The following is a 24627-nucleotide window of genomic DNA, read 5'->3' on the forward strand; positions in this document are numbered from 1 at the left end:
GGTTTCATCCCACACTCCGCCCCATCCCCACTTCCTCTCTTACTGCAGGGGGCATTGATCTCTCCCCTCCCCTTCCACCACAACAACTTACCAGCTGCACACAGCTCTCCAAGTTGTTGTGCTGTACTCCTGGCTGCCTACATGCTGCGCTGCAGCTGCACGCTTGCACGGGCCATTTATTGGACATATTATGGGCTACATCAGGCCATTTTCCAATATCATCCATTCTCTTTATTTCAATGCCAATCTAATATCAGACCTATGTATCAGTGCACTTCTAGAAATAATTAGGTTGCTACTTTCCTCTGTTGTAGGGCAATAGGGTATCCATCTTAAACCAATTAAGTCTTGCATGTGGAAAACCTATGTAAAGGTTGAATACCCAAAGGTAACTTATGTCAGGTGAATTAAATCTTTGTTTTTATTATATGTTTTAATACAATAATGTTTACTATCAAGGGGAGCAAATCAGGAAGTGCTAGAACTTGCCATTTATCTGATCTGTTCACTGATTTGCACCCTGTTCCTGATTTTGAATTCCTCTCACTGTGTGCAGGATTTTTTTTAACAGTAAATAGTTTTTTTTACCAAAAAGAAAACAAACCACTGTTGGTTGGAATGGCTTCTAATGGCTGGAGCACAGTACTAGGAAGCAGCTGTACTGGTATTTCCAAGTTGGCCATTGACTGCACCCTGTAACCAGAGGGGAAACGATATATCCTTGGTAATGGGCTTGTAACATAATCAGCCTTCCTTCATATAGCTGTCATACAGCACGTTGCAGTTACTTCAGGAGAAATGGTGTGAAAAAGAATGTTACCTTCTTGATAAACTCTCAGCTTTGCCATTGAATGCATCTATCTTGACTTCCCTTTGTCTCTTTTCTCGGTTTTAATTGCAGCCTTGACATCACCCATTGAGTATCAGAGGAACCACAGTAGTGGCAGCGGTGCTGGTGGTGGCAGCGGTGGTGGAAGTGGTAGCAGCAACAGCAGTGGTCCCAGCAGCTGTAGCGGAATTACCAGTTCCAGCCGTAGCAGGCCGTCCCGGATCCCCCAGCCTGTCAGACACCATTCCCCAATCCTGGTCTCCTCTGCAGCCTCAGCCCAAGCAGAGGCAGACAAGATGTCAGGTATGTCCATTCCCAGTCCCTCTTTGCCACTCCACAGCACCTCCTTAGAGACTGGCCTCAGCCAGGCAGACAGGCATCCTCTCAGTACAGAGCTGGATGGTCCTCGGAGAGAAACTGAGCAGATTCCCAAGATGAAGGTTATTGAGAGTCCCCGGAAGACAGCTGGAAGTGTTTCTGGCTCAGCTGATGGAGCCCAGAAAGAATTGCGTGGGAGCATGGAGGACAATCGCTCAAGGAGCAGCATAGGATCCCTAGCACTTGGGAAGTCGAGGCCAGGAGCCATCTCGCCACTGAATTCTCCTCTTTCAACGAATTTTCCTTCTCCTTTTGGCAAGGAAACTTTTCCACCCAGCAGCCCCCTGCAGAAGGGCTCCTTTTGGAGCTCCATCCCAGCTTCCCCTGCCAGCCGCCCTGGCTCCTTCACTTTCCCTGGGGACAGTGACTCCCTCCAGCGGCCGGTCCACCACCACTCTTCACACAGCAAGGACACAGACCGCATGAGCACATGCTCCTCGACCAGCGAGCAGTCAATTCACTCCACCCAAAGTAATGGGGTAAGAGCGGAGCACTTCTGTCCTGCGACCTCTTCTAAAACCTTCCCATGCTCCCCTTCTGTACGTTACCATCACTCTCCGTACTAACTTCCGGCTCTCCAGTGCTGCACTGCTCTGAGATAATCAACTGTTCCAATATCTTTGTACATAAGCAATTAGAAGGCACATTCTGTCTGGGTGTGTATACATAAAACATAGACCTGTGACATATGTATACAGACACCAAATTTCTAACAGTAGTTGAAAATTCCACCTCTGCTGAAAACATAAATCACTAGGCTGATTACTACTAACTTGCTTTCCTTGCTTTTTGTTTTTTTGTCTTTCTAATCTGAAGGCAGATCATTAACATACTGAATGTGGCAGCCATGGAGCCTGTTTATGTACCTCTGCCAGCATTTCTAAACCTTTCAATTGGCAGCTTGTATTGGGGTTTTTCCTCCACACGCATCCAACTCCACCTTTTTTCCTAATAGTTCTAACTTCAGTGAGACATCCATTTTGCACTCCTGTGCTGCTTGATTTTTTTCTCTCCTTTCAGCCTTAATTGACTTGTGACATCTTTTTGACTCATCCTTTTTTAAATTCAATATCTGGAACTACCAACTATGAAGCTACCAACTCCAAACAAAAACCAACACAAATTAAAGCTGTGGCTATCACCCCCAAAACAGTAGTCTGTGGAGATATTGATTCCACTCTTCTGCCCCCTCCCCTCCATGTAAAAGGAACTGTGTTAGGGTATCTGGAGATTCAGCATCCAAGTCAACACTTTTTTGTTGGAGGAATGAGGCGGGAGCAGGGTTAAAAGAATCCACATCTTCTGTATTGATCACCGAACAGGAAATGAGACACAGCAGTCACAGGCATGAGCAAGTTTAGGGCACAGAAAAGAAATGCCACTGTCCATGAGTGTGGTAGGCGTGTCACAGAGCCTTTTACTAGTGCTTGGGCTTTCTCTCACTGTTACTTTTTTAGTACCTTGCAACTCCTACACAATGGCAGATCACCTAACCTGCAATACTTCTGTTAACGCATGTTCTTCTGGTTAGAATAACATAGAGCTCTCTAGACTCTCTTTAGTTCTTTCTTATCCTTGTAATAGCCTCAGAAGAGAAAAAAAATTGTGCTTTGCATGTACTCCCCCTGCCGCCCCCTTGGTTCTGGTCTCCTGTCAAATTTTAATTTTCTTTGTTTTTGTCTTGCATTCGTTTCTTTAGTGGAATGTTATGTTAATACGGTATCCAAGGTAAATGGATACCTTTGCAAATAATGAATAGGTTATAAATAAAGATAACATAATGGTACTTTTATATGCACTTCAATGGTGGGGTGGGGTTTCTGTCAAGTCAAATAAGTTAATTAAAATTCCTTTATTTTTTAATGGAATAGCTTTGTTGCAAACTTGAAAAAGATGCCATCATTTCTGTTATCTTCCCACTATAGCTGACAGTACCCAAATTATAAGCCTTCTTCCTCCCAATTAATCTTCTCTCTGAGCTTGATCATAGAGGTGGGTCATATTCTTGTGCTTAACATCTTTTACATTTTTTTTACAAAGATAGTGATGTCAGTTAAAAACTTGGACTTCATTGTGCAACCAAGTAGTTGGAAGAAATAAGTTCTGAAGGTTTAAGTCTATTTAAATTTGATTTATGTGTATGTACACATCTGCACACACAGGTACAGTTAAACCATGTGCATAAGAACAAGCATACACATGCATATGGGTGTATTTCATAACTAACAAAAGGAGGCACAAATCTGGAAAATCCCTTTAATGAATCTCTTTACCCTGGAATTTACAAATGATGTGAGCAACATCTTTTTAAAAACAGAAGGAGACTCCAGTTAATTGGATTCTTGAGTACAAGGAATCCATTTTTAGTTTAACTTTTTTATATTGACTCCCTTTTCTATAATCCCATATTCGGGAGCAGCATTATCTAGCAAAATATACAACAGAAGACTAGTTACTCTACAAGAGTGACTCTTTTCTCTCAAGAGGAAAGAGGAGGAGATTATCTTCCTGTTGTAAGAAAAATATATTCAACAGAATTAGTAGGCAAAAGTTGCCACAGCCAAGTTGACAACTGAAATCCAACCATTGGTTTTCAGATTGATCTGTTCAACCTTGTTAATGAAATAAGGTCAGCTTGTGAGTTTATCCTTATCTAAGAATGGTAGAGTTTAGAAGGAGGCTTGGTTTTTGGTGAAGCAAGATTAGATATGAGGTTGTATAAATACCAATTCATTTTTGAGAAATGGCATAAATTATATTAAAGCGGTCTGTGTTGTTTTCTCACAGAATAGTTTTGTTACCCTGCTCTCCCCTTTAGTCTTTTCCAGCAAGGGGTGCATATATATGCATTCTTTGTGAATAGTTATTTTTATCCAATATAGATAGCATTTCAGGGAGTGCTGCAAAAAAAGTTTTGCAGAGTTCCATATTAGTTTCTTGGATACTCAGTTGAAATTTGCCCAATTTTTATCAGTTAAAAGGAAAATTTTCCCTATCAGTTTCCCTATAAACCCAGCCTGGAAACAGTCAAGCCTAGGTTCTCATCCTTTTGAGCACTTTCACAAGAAATGTATAACCAGCAATTTGAAAGCCACCTCACTGAGCATATGCAACTCAGAATAAAACCTTGTTGTCTCCTCCATTGCTGCTGTTTACTTTATCAGGCAAATAGAAGTAAAAAGTAGTGCAGCACTTAATCAGTAGCATAAGCAACTGTCCTAGTACTGCCTAGAGGTTCCTAGTGAGACCAGAATATGTCTCAGTTCATGTTAGTTTGACAAATAAGTAGTGTGTCAACATTCATGGAATTTCCAAAGCAAGTGCTAACTAGTCATAAGAAGAAATAGCTTGACAACTTTTATTATTTTCAGGTGGAACTGTTAAGACAATCCCCCACCTGCCCTTTCCCCAGTAAACTTAAATTTATGAGAGATATGATTTATATCACATGTTCTTGGTCAGTTACAGCAGCAGTTGTTGCTGATGCTTATTTCAAGCAAAAATTCAAGAATACCGACTCCATATTCAATATAAACTTTTAATAGAGTACAATCATAAGAATTGTGTTTAATGATGACAATGGGACTTCCATATTAAATGGTATAAGGAGATGTCTTTTAAAAAAAATTGCCCAGGAGATGTATTTTAAAACTAAACAGTATGTACTCCCTTATTTTGTACATCTGTAAGCATGCCAGTTAAACTGATGGCCAACCTTATGGATTTTGGGGAGATGCTCGCAGAAGTCCATTAATTTGCCTTTTTGTCTGATTTTATGTATAGTGTGCTAGATCAGGCTAGCAGGTGGAGCTAGGTGAAGAGTGTTTGTTTACTGAATTTCTCAGCTTTTATTACTTTAAAGCCCTAGCCTTAAAACTTGATCTCTTTTTCCCATTTGAGTTCTGCAAGTCCTCATAAAGGATAATCCTCTGTGCTGTAGCTTGCTTTTATAGGGAAGAAGTGGAGGTGTAGAGAGATAAAAATAACTGCATATAGCAAAACTTGAATAAAACTGACATCCAGAGAATGATAAATGGAAGCATTTCTGTACCAGCTTTTGGGAACAATAGACAAACTACATGTTTAGGCACATATAGAGAAACATGGCAAATTCAAAAAGAAAACACTTTTATAGATTTATTTGATTACACATGGTGTAATCATATGGATTATCTCACTCTTGGCCAAAGTGCCACTGCACTGAATTCTAAACGTCATACTTTTTGTTTTTGTTCCCCTTCCTTGCTTTCTTCTTGCCCAATTGATACCCACAGAGTGAAAGTAGCAGCAGTAGCAATATCTCCACCATGCTGGTAGCGCACGATTACACGGCAGTGAAGGAGGATGAGATAAATGTCTACCAAGGAGAGGTCGTGCAGATTCTAGCCAGCAACCAACAGAACATGTTTTTGGTGTTCAGAGCCGCCACTGAGCAGTGTCCTGCAGCCGAGGGCTGGATTCCCGGCTATGTCCTGGGGCATACTAGTGCAGTCATCATTGATAACCCGGATGGAACAATCAAGTGAGTGTCTGGAGTCCATTAGAAGACAGGATTGGGCATGCATTTCATATTACTGTATTTTACAGGGCTGGGGACATTTCCAGTTCAATAAAACACTGAACTTTTTAAAGCAAGTATTGGTTTGATCTTCCAGGAGGAAATGAACATCAAGACTGAAGAATTCTTGGAGGCTGTTTTGTTTTGGCATCCATTCAATTTATTAATGAATTGGAAATTTGCTGTAATAGAAGTATGTAATAAAAAAGCAGTAATATAGTGTCTTTGTTTCAGCCATTCTTTTAGGTCCCCTGAAATTGTTCCATATGTTTCAGGGGAGGCTAATTATGTTACTTGCTAATCTTGGAGTATAGAAGAATAAGAATCAAGAGAACATGAATGGAAATAAAAATAAGAAATTACATTGAATTATTTAATGAACGCTAGGTATTTCAGAAGCGTAATCTACACTAGGATGGGATTACATGGGGTTACAGTACCTATGATATAAAATACAAAGCAGGCAGAAGGTGGAACGATAGACAAATGATAGAGTTGAAAAGGTGGAAAGGAAGAGGGTGTATCCTGTGATAAACAGCTGTTCTGCAGTAACTGTTCTGTGTGTCTGCTCTTCTAAACTGAAGCTAAATCAAAGTAGCTTGTCTTTGATTGAAATTGCAGAAGCTGCTGTTCAGCTTCTGCTTACTGTGGCATAGGAGCAGAAACACAAACATTTTGTTCAAGTGGAGCAATTCGTACTTGATAAGTCTTACCCTTTCTTCTGTTTCCTTTACTTTGTATAATTTGTTCATTTGCCCATGCTATGGAAAGTGGTGTTTGGTCAAAAAGATATTTCTTCTCATGCTATAGTATTAAATAATCTATGGAGTTTTCATATTTTAGCTGAGGTAGTTATATTGGCCAGTATTTGAAATTGGTATAACAAGCCTGTTTTTTATATGACAATTCCCGCACCTTTATGAAATGCCTAGCGTTTTTAAGAGAGGAATAAATCTTCTTCCTTCATCTCTTTGCCTTTCGTTAAAACTGTAGGTAAAACATATATTCTGAAGTTACCACCTTTCCTTTAAATTCACTAGGAGTGATATGTAGATATCAGAATTGATGCTCATAGAATGGAGGTCATCAAGAACTCTTGTTAGAAATACTTGAAATTGATGGTACTAGACCTGGAACTCTTTTTTTTTCTGTTAGATAATTTTCAACATTTGTATGTTCCATTAAAAGCATTTTTAATCCAAACTAATTAAAGAGCACAATGCCCTTTCAGGAAGTCAACATCTTGGCATACAACACTCCGTTTAAGGAAGAAATCTGAGAAAAAAGATAAAGATGGTAAAAGGGAAGGCAAACTAGAAAATGGTTATCGTAAATCCCGAGAAGGACTTGCCAACAAGGTTTCCGTGAAGGTAATTATTCCAGGGGATTGTTATTTCACAAAAATGGCCCCTGGAGCAAGTTTGCATTGGTCAATTTAATCTTTGGTGTAATCTTTCTAATTTTAAATATGGTTAGATAGGGAGGAATTTAGCTTTTGTGTGTGTGACTTTTGTCAAAATTTAAAGCAGGCATAAGTAATTGTCTAGCTTGGGTCTGTAATGCTTACTAGGGAGAGTGCAAAAATGCTGAGTTTATCTGCTCCTGGGGCCTTTGTAGGCATGATTAATTGTCACCCATCACTAAGTACTTTTTAGATTTGCATATAATTTTGCTTATTTCTTGGAAATAATTTTGCTTAATTCTTGGAATTTCTCCCTTTCAGCTTCTCAACCCCAACTACATTTATGATGGTAAGTTGCTTGAGTAATTTAATTGAGTAATTAAAATTCTATGGTAATGATAGTTTGAGGGAAATATACTTTCCCAATGAATTGTGTGATAGGACTTAGAATCCTCATCTGATGTACCTTGAATATTGGAAAGAACATTGTTTGTTGTCTGTGAGAATAGCAGTTTGCTTGATGCAAGATGCATCAGTAATTGACTAATGCTAAGTGTTAAGAATATTTTAGAAGAAAGACTCTCTAAGAAATGTACTGTCATATTTTTTTTTTTTTTTTTAGAATTAAGTAATGCACCTTTTGCTTTAAGCATGCACCCAACATTTAATCAGAAGTTTAACATAGGTATGTCACTGCATGACACTTATTTCAGTTACAGAATCATAGGAAAGTAGGGCTGGATGGGACCTTACAAGATCATCTAGTCCAACCCTCTGCTCAAGACAGGATCAACCCTGACTAAAACATCCCAGCCAACATGGGCCGAAATGTGCTCTTCCATGTCTCTAAGGCATGAGCCAATCTGCAGGCTGGATCAGGCCCACAAACCCTCTACTCCTTCACCCTGCAAGTATACCTGATCTTGCAGTTCCAGGCAGTTTGGGACCTATGCTGCATGTGGTCGCTGCAGCTGGTCATGGGCTGGCTGGAACAGGCACTGCATGCAGTGCAGTTGTGAAGCTGCTGAGGCAGATTCTATGTGCAGTGTGGCTTCCACCCTGGCTGGGCTGACTCTCATGCAACGTCCATTTCAGCCACTCCAGGAGCTGTACTGCACACATCATGAGTCCCAGACCAGCTGTCACAGCCACTGAATCAGATCTGCTAGAGTTAGAGAATCAGGAGCAAGAGGGAATGGGAGGGGGACCCATTGGTTGGATCCAGCCCATGGACCAGCCCTGTGTCATAGGCATGTATCATGTGCTGTGTGGGTCTGATCAAATTCAGGGGCAGCATCAGGGCTGAGTGGTGTGGCTCTGTGAGCCGGATCCAGTCCATGGGTCATATAATTAACACCCCTGCTCTAAAGTCTATGCATAGGGAAGAGGTAAGTTTAAAAAAAAAAAAAAAGGTGCAAGTGATGCATTCAACACTGAAGGTTAGTGAAGGCCAGGCTTGGTGGGTGAGTTTGGGGACCAATATTTCAAGCTGAGAACTCTCCTCCAGGATATCCACGTTTTCATCCCTTCATGGGGAGGCACACCTGGGCCAAAGGTTAGCGTGGAACTAGTTAAGGGGCTTCTGGAGGGGCTGGACGTGTTCAAGTCAGCCAGCCTGGACGATCTCCACCCTAGAGTCCTTAAGGAATTGGCTGAGGTCATTGCAGGACCCCTGGCACAGCTCTATGAGTACTCGTGGTGCTCTGATGTGGTCCCAGAGGACTGGAAGAGGGCCAACGTGGTTCCAATCTTCAAGAAGGGGAGGAAGGAGGACCCAGGAAACTATAGGCCAGTCAGTCTTACCTCGATCCTGGGAAAGCTGTTTGAGAAAATTATGTTGGCACACATCCATGAGGGGCCAGCTGGGGACTGCATGCTTAGGGGCAACCAACACGGGTTCATCAGTGGCAGGTCCTGTCAGACCAACCTGGTGGCCTTCTATGATCAGGTTACCAGATCATTAGATGCAGGGGTGGCAGTGGACATAGTCTTCCTGGATTTCCGGAAGGCATTCGACACTGTCTCTCACCCTGTTCTCATCAAGAAACTGGGGGACTGTGGGGTTGACGCCCACACAGTCAATTGGGTTGCCAGCTGGCTGGAGGGCCGCACCCAGAGGGTGGTAGTGGATGGGTCCTTCCCAACCTGGAAGGAAGTGGGCAGTGGGGTTCCGCAGGGCTCGGTCCTCGGGCCCGCACTGTTCAACATCTTCATCAGTGATTTGGACAAGGGGGTAAAAAGCACCCTGTTCAAATTTGCAGATGACACTAAGATGTGGGGGGATGTGGGTACACTAGAAGGTAGCATCAGGCTTCAATCAGACCTAGACAGGCTACAAGGGTGGGCGGATGTGAATAGGATGGGATTCAACACTGACAAGTGCAAGGTGATGCACCTGGGGAGGAACAACCGGCACCATACCTACAGGCTGGGGAACTCCCCTCTTGTCAGCACAGAGGCGGAAAAGGATCTTGGAGTTATAATTGACTCCAAGATGAACATGGGCCGGCAGTGTGGGGATGCAGTCAGGAAGGCCAACTGTACCTTGTCATGCATCCACAGTTGCATCTCAAGCAGGTCCAAAGAGATGATCCTCCCCCTGTATGCGGCACTGGTCAGGCCGCAACTGGAGTACTGCGTCCAGTTCTGGGCGCCGCACTTCAAGAGGGATGTGGACAACATGGAGAGGGTCCAGAGGAGGGCCACTCGCATGATCAGGGGACAGCAGGGCAGGTGTTTTGAGGAGAGGCTACGGGACCTGAACCTGTTCAGCCTCCAAAAGAGAAGGCTGAGGGGGGATTTAATGGCCTGTTATAAACTAGTCAGAGGGGACCAGCAGGCATTGGAGGAATCACTGTTCCCCCGTGCACTGCCAGGAGTGACCAGGAATAACGGTCACAAGCTGGCAGAGAGGGAAGGTTTAGGTTAGATATCAGGAGGCACTACTTCACAGTCAGGGCGGCTAGGATCTGGAACCAACTTCCAAGAGAGGTGGTCCTGGCTCCTACCCTGGGGGTTTTTAAGAGGAGGTTAGATGAACATCTTGCTGGGGTTGTTTGACCCCAGTATTGTTCCCTGCCGTGGCGGGGGGTCGGACTAGATGATCTACTCAGGTCCCTTCTGACCCTAGAAACTGAAACTATGTTGAGATCCAGGGATCGTGCCCTCCAGTTCCTCAAATGCAAGGGTTGAACCAGGTCAGGGAGAAGAGGGAGGGGTAGAGCCAGGATTTCAATCATTCTGGGGTTTATAGACAAAAGTCAACACTTTGTTTCTTCCTACAAATGAACAGAAAACTTGAGCAGTTACTGAATAACTTGTTTTCTTTTAGTCCTCTGTGTTAACTTCCTTAAAGGACTTAATCCTCCTTCCTTGACACACTTTCAGATCACTCACTTTAGCTTTGACCTGGGGAAACTTGCCTTAGATATTGCATATGGTTCTCTGTGAGCTCTTCCTTTGTTGCTTAAGATGTAATGAAGTCAACTGGCTTCCCCTACTTTGCTTAGTCCATGGGTCTCTCTAATGGAATGAGTGGAACTCTGTCAAGTCTTGAATGGTGAAGTCTTGAATGTTGGAAAGGTAGAACGGTTGCCACATAAGATTTGTAATTAATACAGTGCTTGATTTTGGAAAATGAGAGAAGTTGTGTAAAAGGGATACATAAGCATGTCATTGAACTTTAATCCACAGATTTTTTTTCTTCTTCTTCCAGTTCCCCCAGAGTTTATAATACCATTGAGTGAGGTAACTTGTGAGACAGGAGAAACCATCATGCTTAGGTGTAAAGTCTGTGGTCGCCCTAAAGCTTCAGTCACTTGGAAGGGTCCTGATCGTAACACACTAAACAATGATGGTCATTACAGTATCTCTTACAGGTAGGTTAATATGGGTTCAATTGTGTCTTTGCATTCAAAAAGAAAGAGTTCTGGCAAATGAGTAGAATTGTGTGTGTGTCTCTAAAATGTGTGGGATAATTGTCTTCAGTGCTGTCTTCCTTTCAGTCCACATGCTGCAGACCAAACCAAGAATCCAGAGCCACCTGTCCACAAGAAACATGCCCAAGTTGCAGTAGAACTGGTTGATCCCATAGTGGCCTTGTCAGCCATCTGGGACCCACAGATAAGGCAATCATGGAAGACAATCACCCTTGACTGCAAGGGATTGCCAGTGATCTTCCATTCTCCATTCAGTTCCTTCCCTCCTGCAGAAAGTCAGCGAACTTGTTAGCAAATTCCTGTCTGTGCTCTGACTATACATAATAAACTGCCCAGTTGTCCTCTGATTGTTCCCAGTTTGTTGCTATCCTGGAAATCGCACAAAGTGCGTTGGAAGGTAGGGGCGATAAGGAACCTTAACACTTCTTTAAAGATTTGTGAATGAGCTGAAGAATAAATCTGAAGGAGTTTTAAAATAAGTGGCGCAGAAAAATGCAGTGAGGTATTGCTACGTACAAATATGGGGTTTCACTATAAAACTTTTCTGATTCCGTACCTTTGTGAAACACCAGAGTTGCCACTGCTGAAGTAGCTGTGGCTGTTTATCCGACCATTACTTTTTTAAAAAACAAATGGTTTGTGGGAGGAGGTGGCTGTGTGGAGCCAGGCTGGGTCAAGCCCCGGCCCAGGCCCCTACTTGGCCCAGCCCCCCAGGGAGAGAGAAAGGTAGGAGGGGGTACTCACCAGTCCCCCTCCAGTAGGGCAGGGCCCCCCCCTTTCCTGAGAGCAGCTTTCCCCGACAGCAGGCCCACTGTGCATATGTGCGCAGTTTAAAAGGGCCCGCCATCAGCAAAAAAAGCCCCAGTTAGGCTCCAGAGCGGTGAGAGATGCGCAGGTGAAAACCCGAAGCCCCCCATACACCCGCAAGCAGCCGTGGAGTCCCCCACCAACCCCCAGCACAGCCAAAGGTGAGCGGGGCTCGTGGTGGGAAGGAATTAACCCCTCTCTGAGTGGGAGGAGGCGGCTGCCTGGAGCTGGGCCTGGTCAAGCCCCCGCCCATGCCCCTACTTCACCCAGCCCCCCAGGGAGCCACGTGACCAGGCTGCACAAGCAGGAGAGCGCGCGGGAGGGCCCGAGGCCCTGCCTGCAAACCCCCCAGGGTAGACAGTCCCAGCCGTAGCCAGCCTACCAAAGGCATGACACAGATGGGCATGTACCACACCCCAAGGGTCCCCTCAGGCTCTGCAGCCCCCGCCCCCCCCGAGCACCTCAGAGACAGCCACCCCGACGGAGCCCATGGTTCCAGGCTCCACACAGATGGAGCCCCTGGCTCTGGGCTCCAGCGGCTACCTGTACCATTTTCAGGCTCTGGGGCCTGGGAGCATGGCCACCTCCCCATGTGGGGACTGCTCCCTTTTGGGGTCTCTGGCACGCCAGCTGGAGGAGCTTCAGGCCACAGGCCAGAAACTGTGCGTCATCAGGGACTGTGAGCAGGCGATTGACTCCTACTGCCAGTCCCTTCTCCCCCAGGAGCCAGAGGGTAGACCACCATTTCCCTCCAGGACAAAGGAGGACTCCAGGACCTCCCACTCTGTCCAGTCAGGAGCATGGACCAAGGTGGTCAAGGGCCGTAAGGCCTGCCACACCAAGGTTCTTGCCCTGCTGGAACTTAGCAGCAGGTACGCACCTCTTGCTGCTCCAGCAGAGCCTGCTGAGTTGCCAGCTCCCACAGGCAACACAGGCTGAACTGCAGCTACCGTCCCTGCTCTCCCCAAGACAAAACATAAGGTGTTTGTTGTGGGAGACTCCATCCTGAGGGGGACTGAGGGGGCAATCTGCCACCCCGACCCCTTAGCCTGGGAAGTCTCCTGCTTCCCGGGGGCCCGCATCTGGGACATAGAGGAGAAGATCCCAAAGCTCCTCCAGCCCACAGACCACTATCATAGTTTCTAGGGTTGGAAGGGACCTGAGTAGATCATCTAGTCTGACCCCCTGCCATGGCAGGAAAGAGTACTGGGGTCAAACGACCCCAGCAAGGTATACATCTAGCCTCCTCTTAAAGACCCCCAGGGTAGGAGCCAGCACCACTTCTCTTTGAAGTTGGTTCCAGATCCTAGCCACCCTGACCGTGAAGTAGCGCCTGCTGATATCTAGCCTAAATCTACCCTCTGTCAGCTTATGACTGTTATTCTTGGTCACTCCTGGCAGTGCTCTGGGGAACAGGGACTTCCCCAGTGCTTGCTGGTCCCCCCTGACTAGTTTGTAACAGGCCATTAGATCCCTGCTCAGCCTTCTCTTGTGGAGGCTGAACAGGTTCAGGTCCCGTAGCCTCTCCTCATAGGGCCTGCCCTGCTGCCCCCTGATCATGCGAGTGGCCCTCCTCTGGACCCTCTCCATGTTGTCCACATCCCTCTTGAAGTGCGGCACCTAGAACTGGACACAGTAGGAGTATCACCAGCTGCAGGAGTGTCACCTCTTTGGACCTGCTTGAGATGCATCTGTGGATGCATGACAGGGTGCGGTTGGCCTTCCTGACTGCCTCCCCACACTGCCGGCCCATCATCATCTTGGAGTCAACAATGACTCCAAGATCCTTTTCTGCCTCTGTACTGACAAGAATGGAGTGTCATCAGCAAATTTGAACAGGGTGCTTTTTACCCCCTCATCCAAGTTGCTGATGAAGGACCGAGGACTGAGCCCTCCGGAACCCCACTGCCCACATCCCTCCAGGTCAAAAATGACCTATCACTACCACTCTCTGGGTGCGACCCTCCAGTCAGTTGGCAACCCAATTGATTGTGTGGGCCTGCAGCTAATGAACCCGTGTTGGTTGCCCCTAAGCCTGATCTCCCCTGCTGGCCCCTCATGGATAATGTACCAGAATAATTTTCTCAAAAAGCTTGCCCAGGATTGAGGTAAGACTAACTGGCCTATAGTTTCCCAGGTCCTCCTTCTTCCCCTTTTTGAAGATGGGGACCACATTGGCCCTCGCAGTTTCACTGTACCGGCTGTGTGTACTTAGACATGCATGATATGCACATGTTAGACTCCTTGGTCCGTGTTTCAAGAGGGGTCGGGTGGGTGGCCGACATCGCCGCAGACCCCGGGCGCCTGGCATGGTCGTCCCCGCCTGGCGGCGCAACACGGTCGGGGCGCACTGAGGACAGTCCGCCCCGGTTGACAGTCACGCCGGGAGCGAGGGGGCCCGTCCCCCTGGCAGGCACCCCCCTCCAGGAGGAGGGGGGGGCCGCCAGGGGAAGGCGCGGCGGCGGTCATCTCCTTCGACCCCGGGATACGGCAAGAGTTGCTGCCTGGGGGCTGTAACACTTGCCGCCGCAAAGCGGTGAGCCACCTGCCGCCCAGGCCTTCCCAGCCGACCCAGAGTGGCCCTCTTCCAGTCCTCTGGGACAACACCAGAGCACCATGAGTGCTTGTAAAGCCATGCCAGGGGTCCTGCAATAACCTCAGCCAATTCCCTCAGTACTCTGGGGTGGAGATGGTCCGGACCAGCTGACTTGAATACATCCAGTCCCTCCAGAAGTTCCCTAACTAGTTCCTCACTAACCCTTGGCCTAGGTGTGCCTCCCCTGGGGCCTGAGGGGGACACAGCGCAGGGGTGACTGTTCCGGTCCCTGCTTAGGAAATTGGAGGCAAAGAAATCCTTAAATATGTTGGTTTTTGTTGTCTGGTATGGCAACCAAATTTCCTAACTTGTCCTGCAGGGGCCCCACGTTACCCGTAACCTTCTTTTTACCCCCTATATATTTAAAAAAGGACTTCTTATTGTCCTTAATCTGGGAAGCTAGTCCCAGTTCCATCTCTGCCTTGGCCTTCCTGACTGCCCCCCTACATCCCCGAGCAACTGCAGTATAGCCATCCCTGGTGATGGCCCATCCTTTCCATTGGGTATACGCCTCCCTTTTTGCTAGGAGACATTCCTGGATGTTTTTGGTGAGCTATGGGGGCTTGTGTGCCCTCCTGCTCCCTTTGATCCATGTTGGGATTACCTCCCTTTGGGCTTGGAAGATCGTCTCCTTAAGGAGCGACCACTCTGCTTGGACACCTGGCTCCCCTCCCCTCTGGGACCTCAGTGCTTCCCTGACTATTCTCCTTAGCTCATTGAAGTCTGCCCTCCTGAAATCTAGGGCTGCTGCCTTGCTGCAGGCCTTTGCCACCCTGTGCTGGATGGTGAATTCCAGCAGGCAATGATCACTGTCGCCCAGGTGGTCGAGCACCCGCAGCCCCCTCAACAGGTCGTCTCCTGTGGCCAGCACCAGGTCCAACAAGGCATCTCCCCTGGTGGGGCTGTGCACCTCCTGGGTTAAATGGAGGTCCTGCATTCTGGCTAGGAACCTATGTGAGCAGTCAGATCTGGCTGACTGCTCTTCCCAGCAGATGTCTGGGAAGTTCAGGACCCCCATGACTACCACATCCTTTGTCTTCGCTACCTCTGTGAGCTGACTTAAGAATTCCTGGTCGAGCTCTTCCCCTTGGTTGGGAGGTCTGTAGTAGTCCCCCACTGTTAAGTCTCTTTCCCTTCAACTGCCTTGTATTCTAACCCAAAGCACTTCAGAGTGCCCCTCCTCTGATTCTTCGTTAATTGACAAGGATGGATATTCTTTCTTAATATAGAGTGCCACGCCCCCACCTTTCCTTCCTATCCTGTCCCTCCTGTACAACTTATAGCCCTTTATATTCACTGCCCAGTCATGCGTTGGGTCCCACCACATTTCAGTGTTCCCCACTATGTCCGGGTGCATATATCCTATACAGAATAGGAGGATATATCATATGCTCCTTATTCATGTGGGCACCAGTGACATGGCTCGGATCGCTCCCAGCCAGGTCATGAGACGCTACAGGGATTTGGGAGTGGGGCTAGAGGGTCTGGGGGCACAAGTGGTGTTCTCATCAATCCTCCCAGTCTCGGGCTATGGGCTGAGGAGGGAGAGGAGGATCCACATGGTCCACCAAAGACTGCGGCGCTGGTGTCATCGGGAAGGCTTTGGCTTCCCTGACCACAGCCCGCTCTTTGGCAAGAGAGGCAGTGAGCTGCTGGGAAGGGATGGCCTCCACCTCTCTCCCCTGGGGAGGAGGCTCTTCTCAGCCAGACTGGCTGACCTGCTCCACTGGGCTTTAAACTAAGCCCGCCAGGGGACGGGGGACTACTGCCACTGCTGCCCCACTGAGCAACCCTTGCAAAGCCAGCAGGCCAAGGCACTTAAGGGAGCCCACCCTTGCCCCAGCCCTGGTACAATCTGTGGGCAAGGCAAGAACCCCCAAGGGAGCACTTTCCTGCCTGTACACAAATGCCGGGAGCTTGGGAAATAAGTAGGAGTAGCTTGTCCTCCTGCTCAATGCAAATTATGATGTCATTGGGATGACGGAGACCTGGTGGGACTCCACACATGACTGGACCTCGGGTATAGATGGCTATACCCTATACAGGAGGGATCATGTAGATAAAAGGGGCCGGAGTGTAGCTCTCTATGTTAAGGAAAACTACATGTCCCTGCAAGCTGATATTGGCGACCAGGGTGGACAACTGGAGACCCTCTGGGTTAAATTTCATGAGGAACATGGCACAGGGGACACAATGGTGGGAGTCTACTACAGACCTCCCAGCCAAAGTCCTGAGCTTGACCAGGAGTTCACCTGGGAACTGGCTGAGGCTGCATGATCCAGGACCATGGTTGTCATGGGTGACTTCAATTACCTGGACATCTCGTGGGAGGATCACTCAGCAAAATCCGAGCCATCACAAAGCTTCCTCTCGTGCGTGGATTACCTCTACCTGACTCAAGAAGCCTATGGGCCAACAAGAGGCAAAGCACTGCTCGACCTGGTATTGGCTATCAGGGATGACCTAATCAGCGACCTAGTGATTGATGGGAAGCTGCATGACAACGACCACAATCTGATCACCTTCATGTAAAGCTGGCAAGTCAGTCAGCAACACAGAAGTCCTTGACTTCAGAAAAGCCAACTTTGACAAGCTCAGGAGGCTTGTCAGTGAGGCCCTAAAGGACCATGACCCCAGGGAGAGGGGAGTTCAGGAAGGGTGGTTGCTCAAGGGAGCAATCCTCAGTGCACAAGCTAAGTCTATTCCATCTCGGAGGAAAGGCAGCAAGAGGGCACAGAAAAGCCTACAAAGGATGGAGGACGGGACTCTTCTCCAAGGAGAATTATTCTGCACTGGTCCAGTCCTGCAGGGACCAAACCAGGAAAGCCAAGGCTGCAACTGAACTCCAACTAGCTTCGAGCATCAAGGACAATAAAAAGTCCTTTTTCAGCTATGCGGGGAGCCAGAGGAAAAGCAAGGGCAACATTGGACCCCTGCTGAACCTGATGGGGCAACTGACAACTGACACCCAGGAAAAAGCCAACCTATTAAATAGGTACTTTGCATCAGTCTTTCATCAGTCCCATGGGATGCCCACGCATGCTGCAGGACAGGGAGTTCTGGGTGAAAGAGATCCCCTGCCCTCCATTAATGCTGACATCATGAAGGAACACCTTGAGAGGATACCTTCAAGTCATCCGGCCCTGACAATCTACATGCCAGGGTACTCAAGGAGCTGGTGAGCATCATAGCCCAGGCCCTGGCACGGATCTTTGAAAACTCCTGGTGCTCTGGTGTAGTGCCCAAAGACTGGAAGAACAATGTGGTGCCGATCTTCAAGAAAGGAAGGAAAGTGGATCCTACTATAGGCCCATCAGCCTGACTTCTATCCTGGGGAAGATCTTAGAAAAGTTTATTAAAGAGGCCATCTTTAATGGACTGGCCGACGCCAACATCCTAAGGGGTAGCCAGCATGGGTTTGTTGTGGGTAGGTCTTGCTTGACTGATCTCATTTTCTTCTATGACCAGGTGACCTAATACCTGGATGAGGGAGAAGAGATTGATGTCATATATCTTGACTTCAAAAAAGCCTTCGATCTGGTATCCCATGATCACCTCTTGGCCAAACTGGCCAATTGTGGCCTTGGGTCCATCATGATCCGCTGGCTGGGAAATTGGCTTTGTGGTCAGACCCAGAGGGTTGTAATCGATGGCAGTCACTCATCATGGTGTCCTGTGACCAGTGGGGTCCCCCAAGATTCTGTCCTTGGACCCATACTGTTCAACATCTTCATTAATGATGTGGACATTGGAGTCAGGAGTGGACTGGCCAAGTTCACCGATGACACCAAACTTTGGGGCAAAGCATCCATGCCAGAAGACAGGTGAGTGATCCAGGCTGACCTGGACTGGCTCAGCAAATGGACGGACGAGAACCTGATGGTGTTTAACACCGAAAAATGCAAGGTTCTCCAACTTGGGAAGAAAAACCTGCAGCATCCTTATAGGCTCGGCAGTGCTATGCTGGCTAGCACTACAGAAGAAAGAGACTTGGAGGGTCATCATTAACCACAATATGAATCTAAGCCTGCAATACGATGCTGTGGCTACTAAAGCGACCAGAGTGCTGGCTTGCATCCATAGATGCTTCTCAAGCAAATCCCGGGATGTCATTCTCCCCTTGTACTCGGCCTTGGTGAGGCCACAGCTGGAGTACTGTGTCCAATTTTGGGCTCCACAATTCAAAAAGGATGTGGAGAAGCTTGAGAGAGTCCAGAGAAGAGCCACGCGCATGATCAGAGGTCAGGAAAACAGACCTTACGACAACAGGCTGAGAGCCATGGGTCTCTTTAGCCTGGAAAAGCGCAGGCTCAGGGGTGATCTGATGGCCACCTATAAGTTTATCAGGGTGACCACCAGGATCTGGGAGAAGGTTTGTTCACCAGAGCGCCCCAAGGGATGACAAGGTTGAACGGTCATAAACTACTGTGAGACCATTTTAGGCTGGACATAAGGAAGAATTTCTTTACTGTCCAAGCCCCCAAGGTCTGGAACAGTCTGCCATCGAAGATGGTTCATGCACCTACATTGAACACCTTCAAGAGCAAATTGGATGCTTATCTTGCTGGGATCCTATGACCCCAGCTGACTTCCTGCACTTTGGGCGGAGGGCTGGACTCGATCTTCCGAGGTCCCTTCCAGCCCTAATGTCTATGAAATCTATGAAATCATTTAAAGAATGGCAGCATCCAGTTTTGTCCCTTTCAAAACCCCTTAGAAAATACTACATCTCTGGTCACCATGGAAGGCTCCTGATCATCCCATACTAAGCAGTGATGGGCACATGCTACATCTGCTCTGAATCCCCCTGGTACCTTGCATGATTGATTCATACTTCATGTTCTGCTTTGTTCTGCCCTGCTGCTGTTTAGATGTACAAACTAGGGGAACTGGCTGACTGGTGATACATGAAGTGTTGTACAAAGTAAACATCCTGAACAAAGAGAGGAAATAATATTGAGGAGTGTATTGAGTAGCTTTTTAGTTACAGGAAATTTAAATGTTATTTAAGCAGGTAAACATTTTTACAGAGAAGCAAGAATTTAGGGACAGAGAGGTAGGACCACAAGTTTCATTTTTAAGTGGAAAGGGCTAGTGGTGCATGTTGCTTCTTTAGGCCATTAACCATGATAGCCAGGTACAAATCAAATTTGAGGACTGGTGGCGTTTTTGAAGGGGTGTGTGTGCGTGTGAGGCTCCCCCCCCCCAGCCCCTCCCTCCAGCTTTCAAACAAGAAACTACAGGAGTTTGGCACTGAAATATATGCTGTAGACAGAGACCTATAAATAGCACGTGGTATTCACTAACTGATTCTGACTTGTTTTGCAGTGATTTAGGAGAGGCATCACTGAAAATCATCGGTGTGACCACAGAAGACGATGGTATCTATACCTGCATAGCTGCAAACGATATGGGTTCAGTTTCATCTTCAGCCAGTTTGCGAGTTTTAGGTGGGTTCATCTTTTAACAGTACCTTTTGGTTTCATCAGATAGACTGTGTCTGTTTATTTTTTTATTATGTTTTCTTGTTGTTCTTAAAGAGAAAACTCTGGCCTTTAGGTTTATTACTTAGCCACAATTTTTTGCAAGACTACACAGATTTCAAAAGTCTCAAGGCTCCCACAAGGGTAACCCTCTGTGGTCAGACTTGAGTTTACTAGTGCAGACTCATTTTGGCCCAATAAGTTGATGGTGCTGCATCCATCTCTGTGTCTTACATTGTCATCATTTTGGCTACCAAAATCCATGTTCCAATATCAGAACAATAGAATGTTCTTTTAAATCTGGGTTGTTAGTCTAATCTGCAGAAAAATAAGAATATTTTAGTTCTAAAACTTGGAGAGCAAACATTAGTCATACTTCACCTAGGAATTCTTTCTTGGTGCTTTTCAAGTAGGAAGTTGTGATGCTTAGTGGGATGCTTTAGATTTGTCTGTCTTCTAGATCCATAAACTGGGCTCATTTTACTGATCCACTTAATTCTTAGGTTGTAACTTTCTTTGGAATCTAAAATAATGTGGACTTCTAAGAATGTATGTAGGAGAAGACTATCAATATAAGAACCACTGCTTTACTGACTTGACTTTACCTATTGTAATTACATGAACTATTAGAACTAGAGGAGAAACATATTTTTGGTTTACATACTTGGTGTTTTTGTGATGCCCACAAGTTTTGGTAATTTACTTGTGTGTGACATTCACTTTTCTCTAGTTATGAGTCTTCCGCAGTTGTTTTCAAAGCTTTACAAGAGCAGTGATAAAACAACAGAAATTGGCAGTTTAACAGCCGCACATGCGTCGCATCAAAAACACTACATTCAAAAAGTTGTATATTTTTTTTTAAATGTCAGGAAGCAATGTTTTATTGATTTAGATTGCTAAAAGCTACTTTTTGCCAGTTTTTTGCCCATATCTCTTTCATCCCATATCATTTTTTAATAATGAACCAAGACTTGGCACCAATTTCTGATGCAAAGTATGCTAAGTGCATTACAGCAATCTAATTCTGAGGTAATAGCATGTATATCTGAGAGAGGCTTGCTGTTCTTATGAGGTGCATATGAAGCAGGGCTGGAAGGCCTCTTAGCTGCAGCTGGTACTCCTCAATCTAATAACACATCCAAGTTACGTGTCTGTGTTTTGACGGAGGCAACTGTAGGGAAGTCCCATGAAGTCCTTCCCTCTGGCTTCTTCCACAGATATGCCAAGATTCCTCCTGCCTTCTTGGTTCCTTTTTGGTCTTTTTGGCCTTTCCCAAAAAATGGGAGAGGAGTTATCCATAAAAAAACAGACTGGAACCTTAAGTCTTGAGTTCAGTAGCCCTGTTCTCACATGGACAGCTTGCTTCCCTTTTTTGATCTCAGCATTTTATAGGGAAGTGCTTATCTTGTAAACAGTGGCTCTAGTGCTTCTTAACTAAGATTCACTAGCAAGCAAGGATAAGATTCTAACTTCTAGGTCTGCAGCACAAAGCTTTTCCCTTTCTGCAAGGTTGCAGCCTATGATCTTTGAAGCCCATCCCAATTAATCTGACTTTTGTAGGATTTTATCCATCAGCACTGGAGTTCATCCAATCAACCTGCAGCAGGCTCCTCTTATCTCTTGTTTTCAGGTCACTTGTGAAAGAATAAGGCTAAAGTGCATTTATAGACATGATTATGAGAGATCTGGGTTTTCCCACAGAAAAACAGGGAAAAAACCCAGATTTTCCCTTTTTAACTGAGAAAAGGCTAGATTTTTCATCTTAATGAAGAAACACAGGATTTTCCACTTTTGCAAAGAGTTCTCTGAAGGCTGGCAGTGTTCCAGCCTGCAAGGGACTGAGGGGAGCGGGAGAAGGGCAGTCAGGCAGGGGACGTCATGTGCATGTGCATGCTCACATGTGCACATGGCCACTAGGCAGCCTGGAGAGTAGCTTCCACAGGTAAGTCTAGCAGCGGGGCGAGGAGTTGAAGCTGCCATAGCGAGGGAGTGAGTTGGGCTGGGCTGGAGCTTCTGCCCAACTCAGGTGGTGCGTGGGGCTTGGACCCCAGGGCCCAGCAGCCACCCACAGGAAATTCTCAGCTAAAAGGGAAAATCCACATTTTTTTCTGCTTTTCTGTGGGAAATGGAAAACCTAGATCTCTGGTTATCATGTCTATAAATGCCCTCTAGCCTTATCTTTAGAGGTCATTTCACGAGTGACTTGATGACAGGAGACTGCTGCAGTTTGATTGGATGAATGCCAGGGCCTCTGCAGCCCAGTGGGTGGGACCTGGCACAGCAGAGTGGGATGGGGCAGGCAAACTTGTTGCCACCACTACAAACCCCATGCCGCCCTGTTCAAATGCCCCCTATTTGCCTGGAAGCAGCATGGAATTGTGCCCTTTGCTGCTCCCAGGCAGGCAAGGGGTGCCTTGCCATGGCAGTGCCGAGTTCCAAGCAGCAACACCAAACTTCTGCACATGGCTCCGTTCTGCCCTGCCATATCAGATCCCACCCGCTGGGCTGCGGAAGCCCTGTGGGAGGGCAGCAGGGCAGGGAGCCTGAGCCCACAGTGGGTAGGCCGCACTCCCCTCCCCCACCATGAGTTTGTGTCATATTTCCCATGAGAGAGGGAGAGCCAGGTTTCCAACTCCACTCCACAGGCAGCAGCTAGGGCCCAGGAGCTGCTGTGAGAGGGGCAGGGGGCAATGGACCCAGGTTCCTGGTCTTGTAGCTCTGGCAGCTGGGGGCCTCCTCTGGCAGGGCGGGGTGAGGGGGCATGGAAGCTGTGGGTGGGGAGTGAGGGGCACCAGCAGAGCTGAGGGGCTGTGGGTAGGGAGTGAGGGGCCTGGACCTGGTCCCTGGTGCATAAAGCGGGCAAGGGGAGCTGCAATTTTGCATGGTAAAAAAAAAATCAAAACCCTAAATCAAATACCAAAATGTATAGGTACTTAGAATTTGTTTTATTATAGTGATTGAGGCACTGGTAGGCTTCCAAACTGCTTTAAAATTGTAAATATATCAGTAAATTGTAAATATATCAGTAAAACATTGTGTTCAACTGATACCCATATATATAATGATGTTTCATTTTAATCTTAGATTTTAGGTTTTTTAATCAGAGAATTCATGATTTTGAAACAGAGAAAACCAGAATCCCTGGTAATAACGGACTTCTCTTCTGCTATTGATATTAAGTTTAGTGGTGAAATCAAAATCAATCAATCACCTTTTTAGGATACTTAGATGGTAAGCACAGATGAAAATAGTCATGCTGCAACAGATTTCATCTCCCCAAAATCTCCAAAGTAGAATATTAGTTCCAGTGCCTTATCTACAACCCACTGAAACAGCCCCTTCACTTGTTGTCTTAGTAACCTTTTAAATATTCCTTTCAAGTGTAGGTTGCCTAAATAGTGGATACATTTTTCTGTCTTTCTACAATTAAATTGTACTCGTCTTTCTCCAAAGGTCCTGGAAGTGATGGGATCATGGTAATCTGGAAAGACAACTTTGATTCCCTTTACAGTGAAGTAGCTGAGCTTGGGAGGTATGATTTTAACCATGTCATATTAATTGTGAAGGGTGGAAAATTCAGCCTGTGTGTATGTTAGTCTCTGAAAGCTGGAAAAAAATGTGTCAAAATAAGATATTCTGATTCAGATTATTTCTTTATGATATCTTCTTGAAAACTACGAAGATGTTTAGCAATGATCAGGCATTTAAGTTGAAAACAGCACAATTTTTTTGCTGCTGAGAAAGACATAACCTACTGCTAAAATCTTACCAGAATTAGATGATACTTCCTCAGTATGAAATGAGTCTTGAGGCTGACGCTGTACTTGACAGCTAAATTGAAGTATATATGTATTGCTAATGGATTTCTTATGAAAATTTACACCATTTCTCCGAAATATTTTACATAAGCCATAAGTGTGTCTTGAGGGTGACGATTGTACCATGTACTTACTACCTACATAGTTAAATGTTCTGGCTTGAGCAACCAAACAACCATGAATAACTTTGAAAATCAGGCCCGAGCCCAGGTGTATTTAAGGGGTTAACACCCATCTGTTTTGCTTAAGTGTAGCACCATACAAAGCATTTCTATATATTAACTTACTTCACAGAAAATGTGAAAGCATTTTTATCCAGAGCAAGTTAACAAACCCACCTCTTGTCGAACAATCCTGTACTAAAAATGTTGAAATATCAACAAACTATCCTATGTGTGCAATCTTACTGAACACCTTACTCATAACCTTTGCACTAGTACAATTAGTACACAGTTTTCAATCCTGTGATGCTGCTTTTCGGTAATTCTTTTCCTTGTAATGTGTCTTTCAGGGGCAGGTTTTCAGTTGTGAAGAAGTGTGATCAGAAGGGAACCAAGCAAGTAGTGGCTGCTAAGTTTGTAAACAAGAAGTTGATGAAACGAGACCAGGTTACCCATGAACTCGGAATCATACAGAATCTCCAGCATCCCCAACTCATTGGCCTCCTTGATACCTTTGAGACTTCCACCAGCTATGTCTTAGTATTAGAGATGTGTGTGGAATCTTAATAATTTACTATTTTATATATACATACATGTGTACATACGCACACATACACAGACTTCATGCGGCTGACTCGTTTGACAAGCTTTAGTTCA

The 24627-nt window shown here is 46.1% G+C and overlaps 1 protein-coding gene across 4 annotated transcripts in view; it reads left to right on the plus strand.

Annotated features, from left to right (window-relative positions):
• Positions 1-24627, plus strand: part of TRIO (trio Rho guanine nucleotide exchange factor) — a 394215-nt gene that overhangs the window by 363739 nt on the left and 5849 nt on the right. For all 4 annotated transcript variants that reach the window (XR_016442705.1, XM_090049848.1, XM_090049849.1 and 1 more), the window contains 8 exons: positions 902-1686; positions 5482-5729; positions 6997-7135; positions 7489-7516; positions 10883-11045; positions 19837-19958; positions 23445-23523; positions 24321-24521. Coding sequence is in view for 3 of the 4 variants with exons in the window: in XM_090049848.1 (XP_089905974.1) it covers positions 902-1686; positions 5482-5729; positions 6997-7135; positions 7489-7516; positions 10883-11045; positions 19837-19958; positions 23445-23523; positions 24321-24521 (1765 nt within the window). In the remaining variant the exon portion in view is untranslated. The remainder of the gene's footprint in view (positions 1-901; positions 1687-5481; positions 5730-6996; positions 7136-7488; positions 7517-10882; positions 11046-19836; positions 19959-23444; positions 23524-24320; positions 24522-24627) is intronic.

Source organism: Crocodylus siamensis, chromosome 5 (genome assembly GCF_052110815.1).
Source record: "Crocodylus siamensis isolate JL-2025a chromosome 5, ASM5211081v1, whole genome shotgun sequence".
NCBI classification, from domain to species: Eukaryota; Metazoa; Chordata; order Crocodylia; family Crocodylidae; genus Crocodylus; species Crocodylus siamensis.